This window comes from Scyliorhinus torazame, chromosome 3 (genome assembly GCF_047496885.1).
Source record: "Scyliorhinus torazame isolate Kashiwa2021f chromosome 3, sScyTor2.1, whole genome shotgun sequence".
In the NCBI taxonomy this organism is placed as follows: domain Eukaryota; kingdom Metazoa; phylum Chordata; class Chondrichthyes; order Carcharhiniformes; family Scyliorhinidae; genus Scyliorhinus; species Scyliorhinus torazame.
This window is the reverse complement of record NC_092709.1, coordinates 151,969,441-151,990,253: the sequence shown is the minus strand read 5'-3', so window position 1 is coordinate 151,990,253 and position 20,813 is coordinate 151,969,441. Positions and strand designations below refer to the sequence as shown.

At 54.6% G+C, this 20,813-nt stretch overlaps 1 protein-coding gene across 1 annotated transcript in view; it reads right to left on the bottom strand.

The window, feature by feature from the left end:
- Positions 1-20,813, bottom strand: part of LOC140409540 (uncharacterized) — an 81,722-nt gene that overhangs the window by 28,336 nt on the left and 32,573 nt on the right. Inside the window, exons 2-4 of the mRNA XM_072497930.1 lie at positions 8,257-8,604; positions 7,442-7,720; positions 7,195-7,353 (exon numbers count right to left, since the gene is read on the bottom strand). Of these exons, the coding sequence (XP_072354031.1) occupies positions 7,195-7,353; positions 7,442-7,720; positions 8,257-8,604 (786 nt within the window). The remainder of the gene's footprint in view (positions 1-7,194; positions 7,354-7,441; positions 7,721-8,256; positions 8,605-20,813) is intronic.

Below are 20,813 nucleotides of genomic sequence, written 5' to 3'. Positions count from 1 at the left end.
ACCGGCGCACCCCGCGACCGCCCCCTTCCCGGGAGGATCGGTCCTCCTCCCGTGTCCGACCAGGAGTGAAACAGAAACAAACACCGAAACGCTCCCGGAGACGACAACGCTGGAACAAGCACCTGCACCACCACCGGGGCTGAGGCGATCGACGAGGAAGACCAGACCGCCCGCTCGACTCGTGGCATCGTTGTGACACCAAGAATGTTGTTGGACTGTAACAAAAATTTTCTTTTCTCTTACGAATATTGTAAATAGTTTCACAACCTTGTACATAGCCCAGTGTAGGGCTAAAACTGTAATGACATGCCCAAAATTTTCCTCCCAGGACCAGCCTTGTAAACCCCTACCACCATGCGAACCACCACCCCGCCGGGTTCATTTTTAACAAGGGGTGAATGTGGTAGTATGTATTAGGGGTCATGTGGGACTGTGAAGCCGTGATGCTATTGGCTGACTGATCCCGGGTCCTGGTTGGCTGTTGACTCCTGGCTCCGCCCTGAAGGCGGAGTATAAGAACCCGAGCTTCTCCCCGCCGCTCCATTCTGTTGCTGAACTGCTGGGGACAAGTCTCGCTTAATAAAGCCTCATCGACTTCATCTCGACTCGTCTCTCTCGTAAGTCATTGTGCGCTACACCCTTCCATCTATGGCTCCCCCTATTTCCCTCGCTGCCATCCTCTTACGGAGCTGGTGTGCCAGCATCCGACTAGCCTTTTCCCCATACTCGTCGGTCGCCCCCTGCGCTTTCCTCCACTGTGCCTCCGCCTTCCCTGTGGTCAACAGGTCAAACTCCGTCTGGAGCCGTCGTCTTTCCCCAAGTAATCTTTCCTCCGGGGCCTCTGCGTATCTCCTGTCCACTCTCAAAATCTCCCCCCCTAACCTCTCCCTTTCCATACCCTCTGTCTTCTCCCTATGAGCCCTAATGGAAATTAGCTCTCCCCTGATCACCGCCTTCAATGCCTCCCATACCACCCCCACCTGCACATCCCCGTTGTCGTTGGCCTCCCACACACCACCTCGTCCGCCAGCAGTCCCACATCCAGCCGCCACAACGGGCGTTGGTCCCTCTCCTCTCCCAGCTCCAGTTCCACCCAGTGCGTGGCATGGTCCGAAACGGCTATAGCCGAATACTCCGTCCCCTCCACCCTCAGGATGAGCGCCCTACCCAGAACAAAGAAATCTATCCGGGAGTCGGCTTTGTGTACATGGGAGAAGAAAGAAAATTCCCTGGCCTGCGGCCTTGCAAACCGCCATGGGTCCACTCCCCCCACCTGATCCATAAACCCCCAAAGTACCTTGGCCGCCGCCGGCCTCTTTCCAGTCCTTGATTTGGAGCGGTCCAGTGCTGGATCCAACACTGTATTGAAGTCCCCTCCCATTATCAGGCGTCCTATCTCCAGGTCCGGAATGCGCCCCAACATGCGCTTCATGAATCCTGCATCATCCCAGTTTGGGGCGTATACGTTTACCAACACCACCCACGTCCCTTGCAGCCTACCGCTCACCATTACATATCGCCCTCCATTGTCCGCTACAATAGTCTTGGCCTTAAATGACACCCGCTTTCCCACCAATATTGCCACCCCTCTATTCTTCGCGTCCAGTCCCGAGTGGAATACCTGTCCTACCCATCCCTTTCTTAGCCTGACCTGGTCCGCCACCTTCAGGTGTGTCTCTTGGAGCATGGCCACGTCCGCCTTCAGTCCCTTTAAGTGCGCGAACACTCGAGCCCTCTTCACCGGCCCATTCAGGCCCCTCACATTCCACGTTATCAGCCGGATTGGAGGGGCTCTCACCCCCCCCCCCCCCCCCCCCCCCCCCCCCCCCCCCCCCCCGCCGACTAGCCATCTGCTTTTCTGGGCCAGTCCCGTGTCCACGCCTCCCTCACCCTCCAGTCTCCCAGAGGGGGGACCCTGTCCCGACCACCTCTTCTGTGTCCCATTCCCTTTCGGCCAGTGCAGCAGCAACCCTTTCCCCCCCCCCCCCCCCCCCCCCCCGCTAAACCCCTGTCTAGCTTTTTTGCTCCCCCCATGTCACTCCCGTAAGTCAGCTGATGCCTGTTGACCCCGGCTTCCCCCGCCGTCCCATTGACCTCCCCGTGTGGGAGTCTCCCAATCCATATGCATTCCTTCGTTCCCCTTCCCGCCTTTCTTCCCGCGCGCGGGAAAACACCCCGCGCTTTCCAAAGCCCGCTCCGCCCCCTCTGGCGCAGCTCCTGTCGCAGCCTTGTCTCTCTTCCCCAGCCCATGTAACATTTCCTGCGTGTGATTGACCCCCTATATACAACAACCATCACACATCATACCCCAAAACATCCCCCCCACCCTCACAAACCCTCAGTTAGAGTCCAACTTTTCGGCTTGTACAAAGGTCCACGCCTCTTCAGGCGTTTCGAAGTAATAGTGTTGGCCCTTGTATGTGACCCACAATCGCGCTGGCTGCAGCATTCTGAATTTCACTTCTTTCCGGTACAACGCCGCTTTGGCCCGGTTGAAACCCGCTCTCCGCTTTGCAACCTCTGTGCTCCAGTCTGGGTATATTCGGATCTCTGCATTGTCCCACTTACTGCTCCGTTCCTTCTTGGCCCATCTCAGGACCCACTCTCTGTCCGTGAACCGGTGGAACCTCACCACCATCGCCCTTGGCGGCTCATTTGCCTGGGGCTTCTTCGCCAGCACCCGGTGTGCCCCGTCCAACTCCAGCGGCCTCGAAGGGGCCTTCGTGCCCATCATCGCCTCGAGCATCGTGCTCGCGTATGCCCCGGCATCAGCCCCCTCCACTCCCTCAGGGAGACCCAGGATTCGCAGATTCTTTCTCCTCGACCTGTTCTCCAAGTCTTCGAGTCTTCCCGCCCACCTCTTGTGTAGCGCCTCGTTCTGCTCCACTCTCACCGCCAGGCCCACGAGCTCGTCCTCGTTCTGACTGACTCTTTTCTGTACCTCCTGGATCTTAGCTTTGTGGGCCTTCTGCGTGATCCCGAGTCCGTCAATTGCCGAAAGCATAGGCGCCAACATCTCCTTGCGCATCTCCTAGCGCTGCTCCTCGAAGCAGCGCTTGATGAACTCCTGCAGCTCCCCTTTGTCCCTGGCCGCTGCCATTTTGTTTTCTTTCCCTCGCTTCTCCCGTTGCTCCAGTGCCGCTCCTTTGGCCGTTACACTTCTGGTCCGTTTCATAGAAGTTGGAGGGGGACCTCTCTCTTCACTTCCCCACGGGTTGCGTCAAAAAAAAAAAGTTCCGTTGGGGCTCCTCTAACGAGCCCGAAAATCCGTGGTAAGGGGAGCTGCCGAATTGTGCGGCTTAGCTCCGCATAGCCGCAACCGGAAGTCGAGAGGGAATCCTTTTGGCAGTGTTCGCTTCACCAGTCTGCCCCAAAAAGTCTATGGAATCTCCTGAAAAAGGTCTGAGAGTCCGTTCCAGACGGGAGCTGCCGAATGCGCGACCTACTCCTCCATGGCCGCCACCGTAAGCCTCGTCCCTGCTTCTTCAATGGCCTTGGTAGATCTTTTCACAGTTGTTCCCTCTGCTGCTAGAATTCACCTTTGATAGAGTCAAGTCAGATTGCAGCTTTAAGCTTGCCCTTCCCCCGCCTGCATGCTGGAGGAGGCCTTTGCCTATTCCTGCAGCTCAAGCCAAATCTTTTACTGTTTCTGCCGGGTCTGGTAGCCAAAAGACATAACATTCCTGGGGGCCACTGTCAGGGGAATGCTGCAGTCTTCTTCCCACACCGGGAAATGTCAAACAAATGCCGTGGGGGCCCTGTAAAAGAGCCCAAAAGTCCGTTCCAAGCGGGAGCCACCGAATATGCGACCTAGCTCTGCATAGCCGCACTCGGAAGTCTCACTGGCATTCTCAAGTTTTACGACCATGCCTACGGCCTGCCGACATTCACAGTCGAGACGGATCACAGGCCCCTGGTCCACATTATCCACAAGGACCTTAATGACATGACGCCTCGGTTGCAGCGCATCCTCCTCAAACTCAGAAGGTACAACTTTGACCTGGTCTACACGCCTGGCAAGGAGCTCATCATTGCCGATACACTGTCCCGCTCCATCACCGTGCCTAGTGAACCACTGAACGTCATCCGGCACATTGAGTCACAGATTGAATCACAGGTGCAGCTGTGTGCTAGCACCCTCCCGGCATCTGATGAGAAGGTGATTCTTATCCGTGAGGAGACAGCCAAAGACCCCCTCTTGCAGCGTGTTATGCAACACCTAGCCGATGGCTGGCAAAAAGGGCAGTGCCCTCAATTTTTCAATGTAAAGGACGACCTGACGGTGGTTGATGGTATCCTCCTCAAACCGGACCACATTGAAATTCCACACAGTCTCCAGAGCTTGGTGCTCCATTAAATCCATGAGGGCCACCTGGGTGTGGAAAAGTGCAGGCGCAGAGCCAGGCAGGCTGTCTACTGGCCCGGGATCAGCCAGGCCATCGCGAACATGGTCCTTAACTGTGCGACCTGACAACGCTTCCAGCCAACGCAGAGTAAGGAGACACTTCAGCAGCATGAAATCGAAACCTCTCCGTGGTCCAAGGTTGGCATCGACCTCTTTCATGCAAATGGTCGTGATTACGTGTTAACCATTGATTACTTTTCCAATTACCCTGAAGTCGTGAAGCTCTCAGACCTCACATCTCGGACCATCATTAAGGCCTGTAAGGAGACGTTCTCCAGGCATGGTATCCCACTCACTGTCATGAGTGACAATGGCCCGTGCTTCAGCAGCCATGAATGGTCTCTGTTTGTCCAGTCGTATCAGTTCAAACTCGTCACTTCCAGCCCACACTATCCGCAGTCAAACGGAAAAGTTGAGAAAGGGGTGCACATAGTGAAGCAGCTCATCTGCAAGGCCGCGGATTCTGCGACTGACATTCACCTTGCGCTGCTTGCGTACAGGGTGACCCCACTGTCCACTGGCATGTTGCCGGCTCAACTCCTGATGAACAGGGACCTGCGAACGGCACTTCCAGCCATACACGTGCCCGACCTGGATCACCTCCCGGTGCTGCAGAAGGTGCAGCAACTCCGAGAGCGGCAAAAACAGGGCTACGATGCTCATGCCACCGATTTGCCCGTGTTATCCCTGTCAGACACTGTTCGGATCAAAATCCCTGATGGAGGCTGGTCAGCTCCAGCTGTCGTTGTTCGACAGGCTGCCCCCCGCTCGTATGTTGTGCGTCTGGCTGATGGTTCTGTTGTGCGACGAAACAGACGGGCACTGCGCAAAGTTGCCTGCCCGCAACCACATTCTTCTCCGTTTCCTTCTGTTGTTTTGCCAACTCCTGATACCTCGACTCATGAGGCCACCAGTCAGGCTTCAATCCCGCCCACCAAGGCGCTGTCGTCCCCACCACCACCTCTCCGGCGGTCGACCAGGATCAGACGCAAGCCACAGAGACTGGACTTATGAACATTTGTTCTGTTTGCTATGTTCTGTGTTCTCGCATTAAACAGTTGTTTTCACATGTACATATGTTCACATCCACTGCATGTATATATGTTCATATTGGCCTATTCTTGTAAATACGCTCACACATATCCAAACATTAAAAAAAGGGGCGATGTCATGATATGCAGGCACACACACACACACACACACACACACACACACATAATGATATACAGACAAGCAGCTAATGGACACAGTGAACAGGACATGACCAATAAGCAGGCACGACATCCAGGGTGGGATCTGACTATAAAAGACACGAGGCACTCACACTCCGCCTCTTTCCACTGATGAACATCTAGAGAGTCAGTCAAAGGTATTGTTACATCTCACACCTCCACCACGTGGCTAAGTCTGGTTCAGTCAGACAGAGTAACCACACTTAAGTTAGCAGAGAGTTGAACACACAGAGAACTGTGCTAACTGTGCTATTAGTTCAATAAGCCTGATTGAACTAACTTCAAGGTCTGGAGTATCTTTCTGATCTAAGCTGCATCCAATTGCAGCCAGTGTTAGACCAGCGTACCTAACACGACACTGGGGAGCAGGTGGAAAAATGGATTTGAAGCCCATGATCAGCTATGATCATATTGGATGGTGGAGCAGGATCGATGACCCATATGGTCTACTCCTGATCCTATTTATTGTGTTCTTCTGTTAACCTATTTAATACATGCTTCAGCGTGAAATTGCAGTGGGGCTGTTGTAGTCGGTGGGGATACAGTCTCTGCCGACACTCCAGCTAACCGGGGCTGAGCACTCAGCACTCTGAAAATTCATTCCTCTATTTCGCTCTCCACCGATCCGTCCAAACCAGCCGAGAATTTTATTTTTTGTTTGATTAAAATAATTAGTTGCCTTAGCTAGGACTTTGACCTAATAATAATTGCTTATTGTCACAAGTAGGCTTCAATGAAGTTACTGTGAAAAGTCCCTTGTCGCCACATTCCGGCGCCTGTTCGGGGAGGCTGGTACGGGACCTTTGCCTCGTTCTTAAAATTCTCTAGAAAGAAAACTAAATAAAGTACTTTAAGTCCATAAATTTAAAAGATGGAGACTAGTGGTAATGAAAGAACTATTTAAATATTGATTGAACTAAGATTCAGAAGGGTAATTTTCAAAGTCTGTATACCAGAAGCAGAAGTTCTCAAATTGACCCCGTAGTGTCGTCAGAGTTATTATTCAAAAGTTCTTCAGGTCAAATAAACAAATTAATCACCTGGATATTTCATGCATGATTGTGGTAGGACAATACTTGATAACGTGTGCCTCCAGTGCACATTGTGTGAGAACTCATTGATCGAATGTTTGTTTTCTTCCCTGTAAAAGGGAGGATAAAATGGGGGGACAATTTATCCCAAAGGTTCCCTTGACACCAGTAGCTGTTTGGAGCATAAGCTGGGAACAGGTTTCCCAATTACCTTTTGGGCCACAATTAGAGAGACAGGGGGTGAAAAAACAAGAAGAAAATAAAGTATGTTTCCATCGTATTCATAAATGCCTATGTATAAATGTAGCATCTTTCACATTCCTTTTGTGAAGTACAGTCAATATCGTTATCATTTTCTTAGAAAGTCACTTACAGATTTTAGTAAATAATAACATCCTCAAAGCAGACATGTTAATTCCAGCACCCTCCTGCCATCAGGACACAGGACAGAAAGTAAAATTGTTTGTCATATCATTAAACTAAACTGATAATACAATTTTAGTAATATTTACTCTAAATGTATTACCTTTCATCCATTTCTTAACCATCCTTATTGTTGTCAATATTACGCAAACAATGAATAATACTACCGCTGAAGTACTGGTGATCACCAGCCATGGAATTCTGGTAGCACTGGTATTGTTTGAAGTGCTGAGAGTGGTTTCCACTGAGGATGTGGCAGAACCTGCAAAAATAAATCCAAGCTAAACCATTTTCTGGGAAAGTCACTGATCTAAAAAAATGGGTCAGTTTACAATAATAAGGCAGGTTACCAGACAATGGAATCTCCACCAGGTTGCTTTTCTCAGTGCTAAAATTATTGCTGACTTTACAGAAGAAAAGGCCATTATCCTCCTCCACTTTGGGATTGAGCACCAGCGTTTGTTCATAATGTTTAAGTTTCTTCGCTTTTTCTGCCTTACTGGCCTTCCTGTGCCACATATAATTGATAGGTAAAGAGCCACTTGCAACTTCACATTTCAATACGACTGAGCTTTGTTCGGTAATATTTTGAGATTGGAAAACTCTGACAATGGGTTTCGAAACACCGTCTGAAAAAAAGAGGGCCAATTTTCAAAGTGTAAAGACACAAAACGTTGACCAATAAATAGTGCATTGTAGACATTCTACAGTATTCTGGCTTACAAATAAAGCTGCGTGAAAACTGCTACTTGACTAGTTATGTCTCCACAAGTAATGAGATAACAAAGATGCCATTATACATTTTGTTACCTATCCCTTAAGTGAGTGTTAAGTAATTTGCGAATGATGTTGAATAGGAAAGTCCTCTCCACTGCCTACCATCCGTTCGCCTTTTACTCGTGCAGAAGAATTTGATCAAGGCATTTCACGGGGAGCTCTACAGAAATGATCTGCACCACGGTTGCTTCTCTAGCTTAAAAATGTGCAGATGTCCCCCGTCAAATGATTTAAGATTCTATGATGTGCCAATGGAAACATTTGCCTTTAATCACTAGAAATTTAAAAACTTTGCTACATTCTCACATCTGCAACAAAACTAGGCAAACCAAAATGGGAAAATAGAAACTCTTAAAAAATATTTTTCATTGAAAACCTGCTATTTTACCTCTGGTAACAGTGAGGAAGGTGTCTTCAGATTTGACATTTTGGCTCTTGCTATATGCCTCACACCTGAACATTCCAAAATCTTCAAGTCTCAGGTGAGTGATTAGGAGAGAGTGATTCCCAGATGATGAATTCCCTGGCAGTTGTATCCTGTTTCGATAAGTTTCATCTTCAACATTGACTTCAGAATTGCCATTATTAACTGCAGTTCCTCTGATGAACAATGAATTATTCTTCAACCAACTGAAGTTGGTGTATTGTCCGTTAATAAAACTGAAAGAACATGGGAGTAATGCACTTCTCCCAACTGACCCATTCACCTTGTTTTGCTGTGCTTGACTAACAGAAACTGCAAAGGAACAAACAGAGATATGAGGTAGCTTTCTGAACAGTAAACTTCCACCTTAATTTACTATTTCCTTACATTACTATTTCCTTACATTTTTAAATGATATATTTAAAAAAAATAACGAGGCCTTTTCACATAAGAATTGCGCCAGATGTGAGGGCAATAGTCTATTCAAATTTTTCCGCCTTCGCATTGACATCTTCAGGACTCAGACAATATTTCATGAGTCTCAGTAACAGCCAAACCCTGGCCTCCACACTGCTATCAATACAAAAAGAAAATTAAACCCAGGTTTTTTATCAAGTTTGCCACTGAGACAGATAAAGATGCCAAATTCATTACCCCTCCCCTTAAAAATGTGTCAAAGATTAAAGTCACAGGATCACAGTCATACTGGTAATGCTTCAGAAAACACTGTAACTTCATTATCGTTCACTCAAATTTTTTATGTATTATGGATGGTGAGAAAGCACAAATAAAGTGTTGTCCAAGATTACAGTAAGCCCCTTTGGATACTGTAATAAGGAAAGATTAGTGACCAACGGTCAGTATGTATAACAAATTATAATGGTTTATTTACAACCAGTATTTTATAGATTCACAGAATCCCTATAGTGCAGAAGGTGGCCATTCAGCCTATTGAGTCTGTACTGACCCTCTGAAAGAGCACCCTAATTAGGCCCAATCTCCCACACCCTGTAACCCCACCTAATCTTTGGACACTAAGGGACAATTTAGTATCACTGATCCACCTAACCTGCACATCTTTGGATTGTTGGAGGAAACCGGAGCACCCAAAGGAAACTCACGCAGGCACGGGGAGAATGTGCAGATTCCACAAACAGGGACCCAAGACTCTTACAGAGAATCTTTCACAATGCTAGGATTTATTCTGGCTGCAAAAATTTGCACACTGCACCAAGATCTCCAAACTCAATTCTCATTGGGTGATGAGGGCCACATGACCCACCTGATGCATGCCCCTTAAAGGGACCAGCCAATACATCCCTTTCCCGTTAAATCTCTTATTATGCAATACGTGAAATAATTATACTATGAATAAAACACCGGTACTTAAAAACACTTCCTGTACTCAGTCTGTCAGGGCACTTCCTCTTCCTCCGGGAGTAACGTAGTTCAACTGGCTGTCGAGTAGATTCTGCTGCAATTATCTCGCTCAGACACTCCTCTGGAATCAGTTTCAAGGGGAGCAGCACTTTAGCCTGGCACTGGCTGATCAGCCTCTTCATCTCTTGAGCAAACCACCACAACTGCTTTTGGGCATAACTGGATTAGGCAGCAACGTTGGCTCTTGCAATGGCTCCCACCTTCTTAAATGGTCCATGTGCTTCTTCAATGACTTATTCTGTACTTGCACCTCTTTGGGGCGACACGGTGGTACAGTGGTTAGCACTGTTACCTCACAGCACCAGTGACTCGGGTTCAATTCCAGCCTTGGGTGACTGTCTGTGTGGAGTTTTCACTTTCTCCCCGTGTCTCCGTGGGTTTCCTCCGGGTGCTCTGGCTCCCTCCCACAGTACAGAAATGTGCAGGTTAGGTGGATTGGCCATGCTAACTTACCCCTTAGTGTCCAAAAGGTTAGTGGGGCTATTGGGTTATGAGGATAGGATGGGGGCATGTGCCTAGATAGGGTACTCTTTCAGAGGGTCAGTGCAGACCCAATTGGCCAAATGGCCTCTTTCTACACTGTAGGGATTCTATGAATCTATGATGATAATTGCCCAATTCTGGCCACCACATCTCCAGGAACTAAATTTGGACCACTTCCAAAAATTTTCATGAAGACTGGATCATCTATCTCAAATCCCCTCTCTATTTTTGAAAAATCTTAGTTCTTCTTTTGATAACTCTGTTTTGTCCCCACCCTCCGCACCAAATTAGCAGGTTAATCTGGTCGTCAAGCGATGGCCCAGTAACAACTCAACCGGAGCTATTCCCACTGTAGCATAGTGGGGTGGTTCTGTAAGCCACGGGAAATTGTGCCACTTCAGTCTCCAATGGTGCAGATGATTGTTCTTTCATGCCAGCCTTGAACGTTTGGACAGCAAGTTATGCTAACCCATTCGATGATGGGTGCTATGGTGTTGTGCAAATGTGTTTAATGTCATTGAAGGCCCTGAAGTTTTGAAACTCAACACAAGTGAATGCTGTACCAATGTCTGAAACTAGCTCCTCAGGAACACCAAGGGTTGCAAAGCATTGATGCAATTTCTCAAGTTGAGCGTAGGATATTGTAGACCTCATTTTGAAAACCTTGGGGCATTTTGAATGGGTATCCACCAGCAATAGCAAAATTCTGCCCCATGAATGGGCCAATGTAATCACCCATGGCCTACCTCACCATTCGCAAGGGTGGAAGGCAGGTAATTTCTCTTGTAGTTGGCACTAATCACACTGTTTTACCACCTGCTCTATGAATACATCAATCCCAGGCCACCAGACGTAGATCCATGCTAACATTTTCATCTTTGATACACCCGGATGGGCACTATGTAATTCTTCTAGTGTCAACAATCTTCCTGGTTTTGGGATGAGCGCTCCAGATCCCCAAAGTTTGATACCATCTTCACACTAAGCTCATCCTTTCTGAGCTGATACGGCGTCATCTCTTCAGAAGCTTTCACGTTTTGCCAACCATGCAACATCATGAACTTGATCTTTGACAACAAAGGTTCCCTGTTAGCCCAATATTTGACTTGCTGTGCTGTGAAGGGCAAGGAATCCATAACGGTGAAGTCCATCACAATCTCTTGTAGCACTAAGAGGGATGATGTGCTTTCAGGTAATGGAAGGTGACTTAAGGCATTGGCTTTGTGACCCCCTGGTCGATGCTTGAAAATAGAATCCTAGACTTCTAGGAACAATGCCCACCGCTAAATTCAGGCCAAAGTTATTGGGATACCACCTTCTCTTCTTTGAAACGTCCTAAAAGTGGCTTAATGATCTATAATAATGGAGAAGTGGTGGCTGTATACATATCGGTGGAATTTCTTACAGCCATAAATAATGGCCAAGCCTTCCTTCTCTATCTGTGAATATTCCCATTCCTCATCAGATAAAGTTCTTGATACATATCCAATGGGTCTTTTAGAATTGTTTTCCATTACATGGGATAATACAGCCCCAACTCCATGTGGTGAAGGGACACACACAATCACTACTTTTTTCTTTGAATCAACATGTTCTAATAAACTTGAAGATTGAAGCACTTGCTTCATTTGATTTAAAGCTTCCATTTGTGGATTCTTCGAGTACCATTTTTGCCACTTCTTCAACAACACATATAACAGTTAGCAATATTGATCAGTGAGAGAGGAACCGTCCATTCTCAGGAAAGACCTGGGGCGTGATTCTCCCACACTTGGCGTGATAGCCCGACGGCGTTGCCAAGAATGGCGCAAACCACTCCGGCGTCGGGCCACCCGGAAGTTGCAGAATCCTCCGCACTTCCGGGGGCGAGGCCGGAGCCGGCGGGGTTGGCGCCGTGCCAACCTGCGGCGAAGGGCAGAACCGCCGGCGTGTTCTGGTATTCTGGCGCATGCACAGAACCGCCGGCATGTTCCTATGCATGCGCTGGGGGTTCTTCTCCGCGCCGGCCATGGCGGAACCCTACAGAGGTCAGCGTGGAGGGAAAGAGTGCCCCCACGGCACAGGCCCGCCCGCAGATCGGTGGGCCCCGATCGCAGGCCAGGCCACCATGGGGGCCTTCCCCTGGGCCGGATCCCCCTGCGCCCCCCCCCCCCCCCCGAGGACCACATTAGACGGCCGAGAAGCCAGGTCCCGACGTGATGGATCATGTACATTTCACGCCGGCGGGACTGGCCACAAACGGGCGGCCGCTCGGCCCATCGGGGCCCAGAGAATTGCTGGGGGGTGGGGGGGGGGGGGGGGGGGGCGCTGCCAACAGCCCGCAACCGTGATCCCTACCCCTGCCCGAAAACCGGCGCCGGAGAATTCGGCAGCCGCCGTTGGAGCGGCGGGGCGGGATTCACGCCACCCCCCGGGGGGTCGGAGAATCCCGCCCCTGATCTCTGAGAGGTTCTCAGGGGCTGGTGCTTCTTGAAAGACTCTGACTTTATCTTCCATTGGGGTAGCCCTTGAGTATCCATCCTGTATCGAAGATAAGCCCTTATTTGGCTGAAATGTGCGCCCTTCTCCATTCAGGTCCACCCCTGCTTCCTCAAACCTCTTTATAATTTCATCCGGATTTGCCAAATGTTCCTCCTCAGTGGACCCTGAGATCTGGACATAAGGGGCGTCATTCTGCGACCCCCCGCCGGGTCGGATAATCGCCGGGGGCTGCCGTGAATCCCGCCCCCGCCGGTTGCCGAAGTCTCCGGTACCGGATATTCGGCGGGGGCTGGAATCGGGCAGCGCCGGTTGGCGGGCCCCCCCGCTGGATTCTCCGGCCCGGATGGGCCGAAGTCCCGCCGATAAATTGCCTGTCCCGCCGGCGTAAATTAAAGTACCTATTTACCAGCGGGACAAGGCGGCGCGGGCGGGCTCTGGGGTCCTGGGGGGGTCGCGGGGCGATCTGGCCCCGGGGGGTGCCCCCACGGTGGCCTGGCCCGCGATCGGGGCCCACTGATCCGCGGGCGGGCCTGTGCCGTGGGGGCACTCTTTCCCTTCCGCCTCCGCCACGGTCTCCACCATGGCGGAGGCGGAAGAGACTCCCTCCACTGCGCATGCGCGGGAAACTTTCAGCGGCCGCTGACGCTCCCGTGCATGCGCCGCCCCGACATGTCATTTCCGCGCCAGCTGGCGGGGCAACAAAGGCCGTTTCCGCCAGCTGGAGGGGCGGAAATCCCTCCGGCGCAGGCCTAGCCCCTCAATGTTGGGGCTCGGACCCCAAAGATGTGGAGCATTCCGCACCTTTGGGGCGGCGCGATGCCCGTCTGATTGGCGCCGTTTTGGGCGCCAGTCGGCGGTCATCGCGCCGTTTGGGGAGAATTTCGCCCCAGAAAAGTAAATGATAACTTTTGGCAACCCTTGCAGTAGGCTCTCCCTAGTCTGCTAGAAGATGGCACAAGCTGACAAAACCACTAACGGTAAAAGTGTATATTGATACTGTAAGGGTCCTTCCTGTTTGTTACTGTTTATTCTCTTACTACCCCTTTCTTTTATGTTTGCCATTACCATTTGGTCCATGGAGGATTAATGGACCTGTGACTTTAAGGCAAAGCAGTTTGTAAGTGGTGTGTCGTTAATTGCAACAGAGGATTGCAGCAGCAGGAAGGCATCAGTGATGACTCTCTTTGATTGACTTGGCTGGTGACCAATGAATTGGCTCAAATGTCTGCTTCCTGCCTGAAGACCAGTGGTGATTGGTTCTGATCCCACTGACATGTTTCTTAGTGTCGCAAGGCTGGAGTTAGTTTCACTTTGATTCTGAAGACTGAATGGGGGAGTTCCAACTCTCTAAAAGATCTGATGAATTCTCTAGATATCCAGTGTAAGAGCTATTGGGTGGGATTCTCCGACCTCCCGCTGGGTCGAAGAATCGCCGCGGCGCTGGGACGCCATTCTCTGATGCATGGCAAAACGGGCGCCCGCGCATGCCGGAAACGGTCGTAGCGGCGATTCTCCGGTGGAGCAGGGATTCTCCGGGCGGGATGGGCCGGATGTCACACCGGCACCAGTCTAGCACGGTATAAAGCAGCGTCAGCCAGTCGTGCTGGCTGATGCAGCGGGAGGAGGTGGGTGACGGCATGGTGCGTGCCCCGGGGCGGGGGGGGGGCGTGGGAGATGGTTGGCGGTGTTGGGGTGGGGCGCCCGGGAGGGGGAGCGACACGGCTGTGTCTGCGGGCGATGTGGGGGAGGCAGTTGGGGTGGGGGTGGGGGTTGGGGGTGGCCACACATCCGCTGCCGGGGGTGGTGATGACGGAGCGGTGAGGGTGACAAAGGCTGCGGGTGGCCATGGCCCGCCATGGCAGGGCGGATCCAATGGCCAGACCCCATGACGGCGGACATGCGGCTGTCCACCCTACCCGTTCGTTGTCGCGGCGCACGCGGCCCGACTGTCCTGACGTGGCCAGACCCCCCCCCCCCCCCCACCAAACTGGCGGCACCCACCAGCGGGTAGGTCCAGGACGGCACACATGGCAGTCCCCCCGGTGCGGGCACTGCCACCAGACGGTGGCCCTGGCAGGAGGGACGGCCGACAGCTGTCAGGGCACCGAGGAGGCAGGGGTGGGGCGCATCCTGGCAGCGGGCCGGCCAAAAAGCCCATGGCACTTGGTTGTGGAGGGGAGTATACCAATGCTGAAACCCTGTCTACTCCCACCCCCTACAGGTCGTACAATGTTTAGCCATCTCCCAGCATTGTTGGCCGCCTTGGTGGGGGCTGCTGCCCTGCATGAGGCCCAGTGGGAGCTGGAGCATGGGCATGACAGGGAGCTGGCGGAGCCTGCTGTAGAGCAACGGGCTGCAGTGGGGCTCTACAAGCCGCCCAGGCCGCAGGGCCACAAGCCCGAGAGGTGCAGGAGGAGCACCACGCCGTGCGTGAGCCACAGCACGAGGATAATGAGGAGGAGGCGGAGGAGGAGAGTGTGCCACAGTCACGGAGGCGTCTGATGCGACAACGTGTGTACCAGCCCCGCATGTCCTTCGAGGACCTCCTGGACAGGGCGTGGAGGAGGAGACTGCGGATGAGCCGGGAGACCATCGCCCACATCTGCCACCTGATGGCACACCTGGCATCACGTGGGACCGGGGGTGGACATGCCATCCCGGTGGGCGTCAAGGTGACGGTCGCCCTCAACTTCTTCACAACGGGATCGTTCCAGTCGCCGTGTGGGGACCTGTCCGCCATCTCCCAGCCATCGGTGCACAGGTGCAGCCGGGCCGTCACTGACGCCCTGTACGACATTGCGGACCGGTACATACAGTTCCCTGTCGACCGCGCCCATCAGGATGCCCGCGTAGCGGGTTTCGCCACTGTTGCCCGAATACCCATGGTGCAGGGGGCGATCGATGGAGGGCACATCGCCATGCGGCCCACCTCGGAGGAAGGGGCTATGTGCCTGAACAGGAAGGGTACACATTCAATGAACGTGCAGATTGTCTGCGACCACAGGATGACAATCCTGCACGTCTGCGCCAGGTACCCTGGCAGTGTGCATGACTCCTTTATACTGGCCCAATCGTTCATCCCTGCCGTGTTCGAGGGACCCCACCCCTAGTTGCTGGGCGACAAGGGTTATCTATTGCGGTCGTGGCTGATGACGCCTATACGGAGGCCACAGACCGACGCGGAGCGCCACTACAACGATGCCCATGCAGCGACCAGGGGTGTGGTCGAGAGGTGCTTTGGGCTGCTGAAGATGTGCTTCAGGTGCCTGGACCGCTCTGGAGGGGCCCTCCAGTACCCGTTGGAGAGGGTCGGCCGCAACGTCGTGGTCTGCTGCGTCCTGCACAACACAGCCCAGCGATGTGCTGGAAGAGGAGGAGGAGGACGGTCAGGATGAGGGGAACTCTTCTCCAGATGAGAGGGATGGCGAGGGGGAAGCAGATGCAAGGGACATGGGGGATGGACGGCAACAGGAGGCTGCCCACGCCGCCGGCTGGGCCAGCAGGCATGGGTGTCGCTGGTAGCTGCACGTTTCAGCGACCACGGTGTGGGTCAGCAGTGATGGGCATGGGCACAGACAGCAGAGTCCGGCACCTCCCCCACCACCGACCACCTTCACCTCCCCACCACCGACCACCTCCCCCACCACCGACCACCCCCACCACTGACCACCTCCCCCACCACCAACAACCCGCACCTCCCCCACCACCGACCACCTCCCCCACCACCGACCACCCGCACCTCCCCCACCACCGACCACCTTCACATCGCCCACCACCGACCACCTCCCCCACCACCGACCACCCGCACCTCCCCCACCACCGACCACCTCCCCCACCACCGACCACCCGCACCTCCCCCACCACCGATCACCTCCCCCACCACCGACCACCCGCACCTCCCCCACCACCGATCACCTCCCCCACCACCGACCACCCGCACCTCCCCACCACCGACCACCTCCCCCACCACCAACCACCTCCCCCACCACCGACCACCCGCACCTCCCCACCACCGATCACCTCCCCCACCACCGACCACCCGCACCTCCCCCACCACCGATCACCTCCCCCACCACCGACCACCCGCACCTCCCCACCACCGACCACCTCCCCCACCACCGACCACCTCCCCCACCACCGACCACCCGCACCTCCCCCACCACCCATCACCTCCCCCACCACCGACCACCCGCACCTCCCCACCACCGATCACCTCCCCCACCACCGACCACCTGCACCTCCCCCACCACCGACCACCTTCACATCGCCCACCACCGACCACCTCCCCACCACCGACCACCCGCACCTCCCCCACCACCGATCACCTCCCCCACCACCGACCACCCGCACCTCCCCCACCACCGATCACCTCCCCCACCACCGACCACCCGCACCTCCCCCACCACCGATCACCTCCCCCACCACCGACCACCCGCACCTCCCCACCACCGACCACCTCCCCCACCACCGACCACCCGCACCTCCCCCACCACCGATCACCTCCCCCACCACCGACCACCCGCACCTCCCCCACCACCGATCACCTCCCCCACCACCGACCACCCGCACCTCCCCACCACCGATCACCTCCCCCACCACCGACCACCCGCACCTCCCCCACCACCGATCACCTCCCCCACCACCGACCACCCGCACCTCCCCACCACCGATCACCTCCCCCACCACCGACCACCTGCACCTCCCCCACCACCGACCACCTCCCCCACCACCGACCACCTGCACCTCCCCCACCACCGACCACCTTCACATCGCCCACCATCGACCACCTCCCCCACCACCGACCACCCGCACCTCCCCACCACCGACCACCTCCCCCACCACCGACCACCCGCACCTCCCCCACCACCGTTCACCTCCCCACCACCGACCACCCGCACCTCCCCCACCACCGACCACCTGCACCTCCCCACCACCGACCACCTTCACATCGCCCACCATCGACCACCTCCCCCACCACCGACCACCCGCACCTCCCCCACCACCGACCACCTGCACCTCCCCCACCACCGACCACCCGCACCTCCCCCACCATCGACCACCTCCCCCACCACCGACCACCCGCACCTCCCCCACCACCGACCACCTCCCCCACCACCGACCACCCGCACCTCCCCACCACCACATCACCCGCATGCATACCACCCCTGCATGACACATTCACCTGCGGCACAACGAGATGGGGGCACACGGTTGATGGTGCTCGCGGGTCTGCTACAAGGCATGGAGGATGATGACAGCCTGCTCTGCGATGGGCTCCGAGCCATACATCGTTCGACAATGTCTGACCCATGGCCTCAGCAAGACCCTCCACCTGGGTGGACCCTGCACGCAGGCCAGACACTGCATCACGTGGTCTCATGGCCCTGTCGTATGGCTGGGGGCGGATTGGCGTGGGAGAACCGTGGTGGGGGTGGAGGTGGTGCGGGGCCACACGTCACATACACCAGAGCCCAACCTCTATCGCAGCACCCCTCACACACACTGGCCCACAGTCCCTGCCCCACCCCCACACGCATCGGAGTACAGAGGCAGCTCACAGAGGTGTGGAATGTGTTTAATAACAGACGTCCTGTACATGTGCCCTAGCCCACTAACTAATCTGTGCCCTGCACCCGTGTCAACTCATTCATCAGTGTCTACCTTTCTGGCCTTACGGGTCCTATGACTACGACTCAGTTTTCCCCCACACGGTACAGCGGAACTGGAGGTGGACTCCGGCGATTCCTGCCCTGTGACTAGAGTCCCCTTTGGCGGTCGTTTCCTGGGGCGGCCCAGCCTGGGTGGGCCAGGCTGCACCTGGGACAATTGGAATGGCGTGGTGCCACCCTGTTCTGCCCGCTACCACTAGATGCACCAGGGACGGTGGGGGGGAGTCCGAGGTTGCGCGGGGTTCTGGAACCCCCGCTGCAGGGGGACCCGGAACGGGCCCCAGCACCTCCTCCTCCATCGGGGTGCCCAGTGGCTCTCCATGGGATGGGGGTGCGAGCGGATCCAGCACCTGGGGCACCACCATCAGCTGGCGCTGTGTGGTAAATCACTGTTGCACCTCTATTAGGTGACGTATGGTAGGACCTGTACTACAGGTTCGCCGGTAGTCCCAGCCTGCTGTCTCCGCCCAGTAGGCGGAGTATACATATGTGTGTCCTCCATGCTGCAGCCATTTCGCCAGCTGCTGTGGGAGGCCACATATCTTAGAGCAATAAAGCCTCAGTTGTACCCAACTCAAGTCTTTGTGCAATTGATCGTGCCTCAATTTATTGCTCTAAGATTTGCAAAAGATGGACCTCCGTACCAAACCGGATCGCCTGCAGCTGGATCCGCATTCAAGCAACGCCAAAAAAGATTTTCAACACTGGCTAGCTTGCTTTGAGGCGTACATTGACTCGGCGACCACCCCTGTTCCGGAGGCTCAGAAAATACAGATCGTGTACTCAAGGTTGAGCTCCAGCGTATTCCCACTAATCCAGGACGCCCGAACTACACCAAAGCCATGACGCTTCTCAAGGAGAATTACGCTCTGAAGCCGAACACGCTCTTCGCCAGGCACGTACTCGCCACACGCTCTCAACTCCCTGGTGAGTCCATAGAAGACTTCTGGCGGGCTCTAATCCCACTCGTCCGGGACTGTGACTGTCAGGCCGTTACGGCCACTGAACATTCAAAACTCCTTATGCGGGACGTGTTTGTTACGGGGATTGGGTCGGACCTCATACGCCAGCGACTGTTAGAGCGGGCCACGCTCGACCTAGCGGAGACAAAGAAACTAGAAATCTCCATGACGGTCGTCTTGTGCAACGTTCTGGCCCACACCCCCAGCCACGCGGCCCACCCCTCCTACGCATCGTGGACCCCACAGACGGCCGCCCCAGCGGACTCCTTACCCAGCCAACACGCGTGCGCCACGCGCCAGACAGCAAACCCCAGGGGTCCCCGATGTTATTCCTGCGGCCAACAGAAACACCCCCGCCAACGCTGCCCAGCCCGCACTGCCCTTTGTAAGCCTTGCGCCAAGAAGGGGCACTTCGCCGCGGTGTGCCAGGCTTGTGCAGTCGCTGCTATCGCCCGCACCCCCCTCATTTACGGACAATGGGCGCCGCCATCTTCTCCCCCTCAGACCACGTGCAGCCAGTGGGCGCCACCATCTTCTCTCCCCCAGACCAAGCGCGGCCAGTGGGCGCCGCCATCTTCCCCCCCCCCCAAGCAACACGTGCGGCCCATGGGTGCCGCCATTTTGTACTCCTCGAGATCTTCAGGCGCCGCCATCTTGTCTCCCCCATGGCACATGGGCACCGCCAGCATTTCAGGACCAGGGCCCCCCGTTCTCCCCATTCCGTGGCGATCCAGGGCGTAGAATTCAGCGGCTTCCACCTCTACATCCTCCCTAACCTCTGCGCTGCCCTACTGCTAGGCCTGGATTTCCAGTGCAACATCCAGAGCCTAACCCTGAAATTCGGCAGGCCCCTCACCGTGTGCGGCCTCGCGACCCTAAAAGTCGATCCGCCTTCCCTCTTCGCAAATCTAACCTCGGATTGCAAACCCGTCGCCACCAGGAGCAGACGGTACAGCGCCCAGGACAGGACCTTCATCAGGTCCGAGGTCCAGCGGCTGCTTCGGGAAGGCATCATCGAGGCCAGCAACAGCCCCTGGAGAGCCCAAGTGGTAGTAGTTAAAACTGGGGAGAAACACAGAATGGTCGTGGACTACAGTCAGACCATCAATCGGTACACGCAGCTCGACGCGTACCCCCTCCCACGCATATCTGATATGGTTAATCAGATTGCACAGTACCGGGTCTTCTCAACTGTAGACCTCAAATCCGCCTACCACCATCTCCCCATTCGGAAATTGGACCGTCCCTATACTGCCTCCGAGGAAGACGGTCGCCACTATATCTTCCTCGGGGTTCCCTTCGGCGTCACCAACGGGGTCTCGGTCTTCCAAAGGGAGATGGACCGAATGGTTGACCGGTACAGTTTGCGGGCCACCTTTCCATACCTAGACAACATCACCATCTGCGGCCATGATTAGCAGGACCACAACGCCAACCTTGCCAAATTTCTCCACACCGCCACTCTCCTAAACCTCACCTACAACAA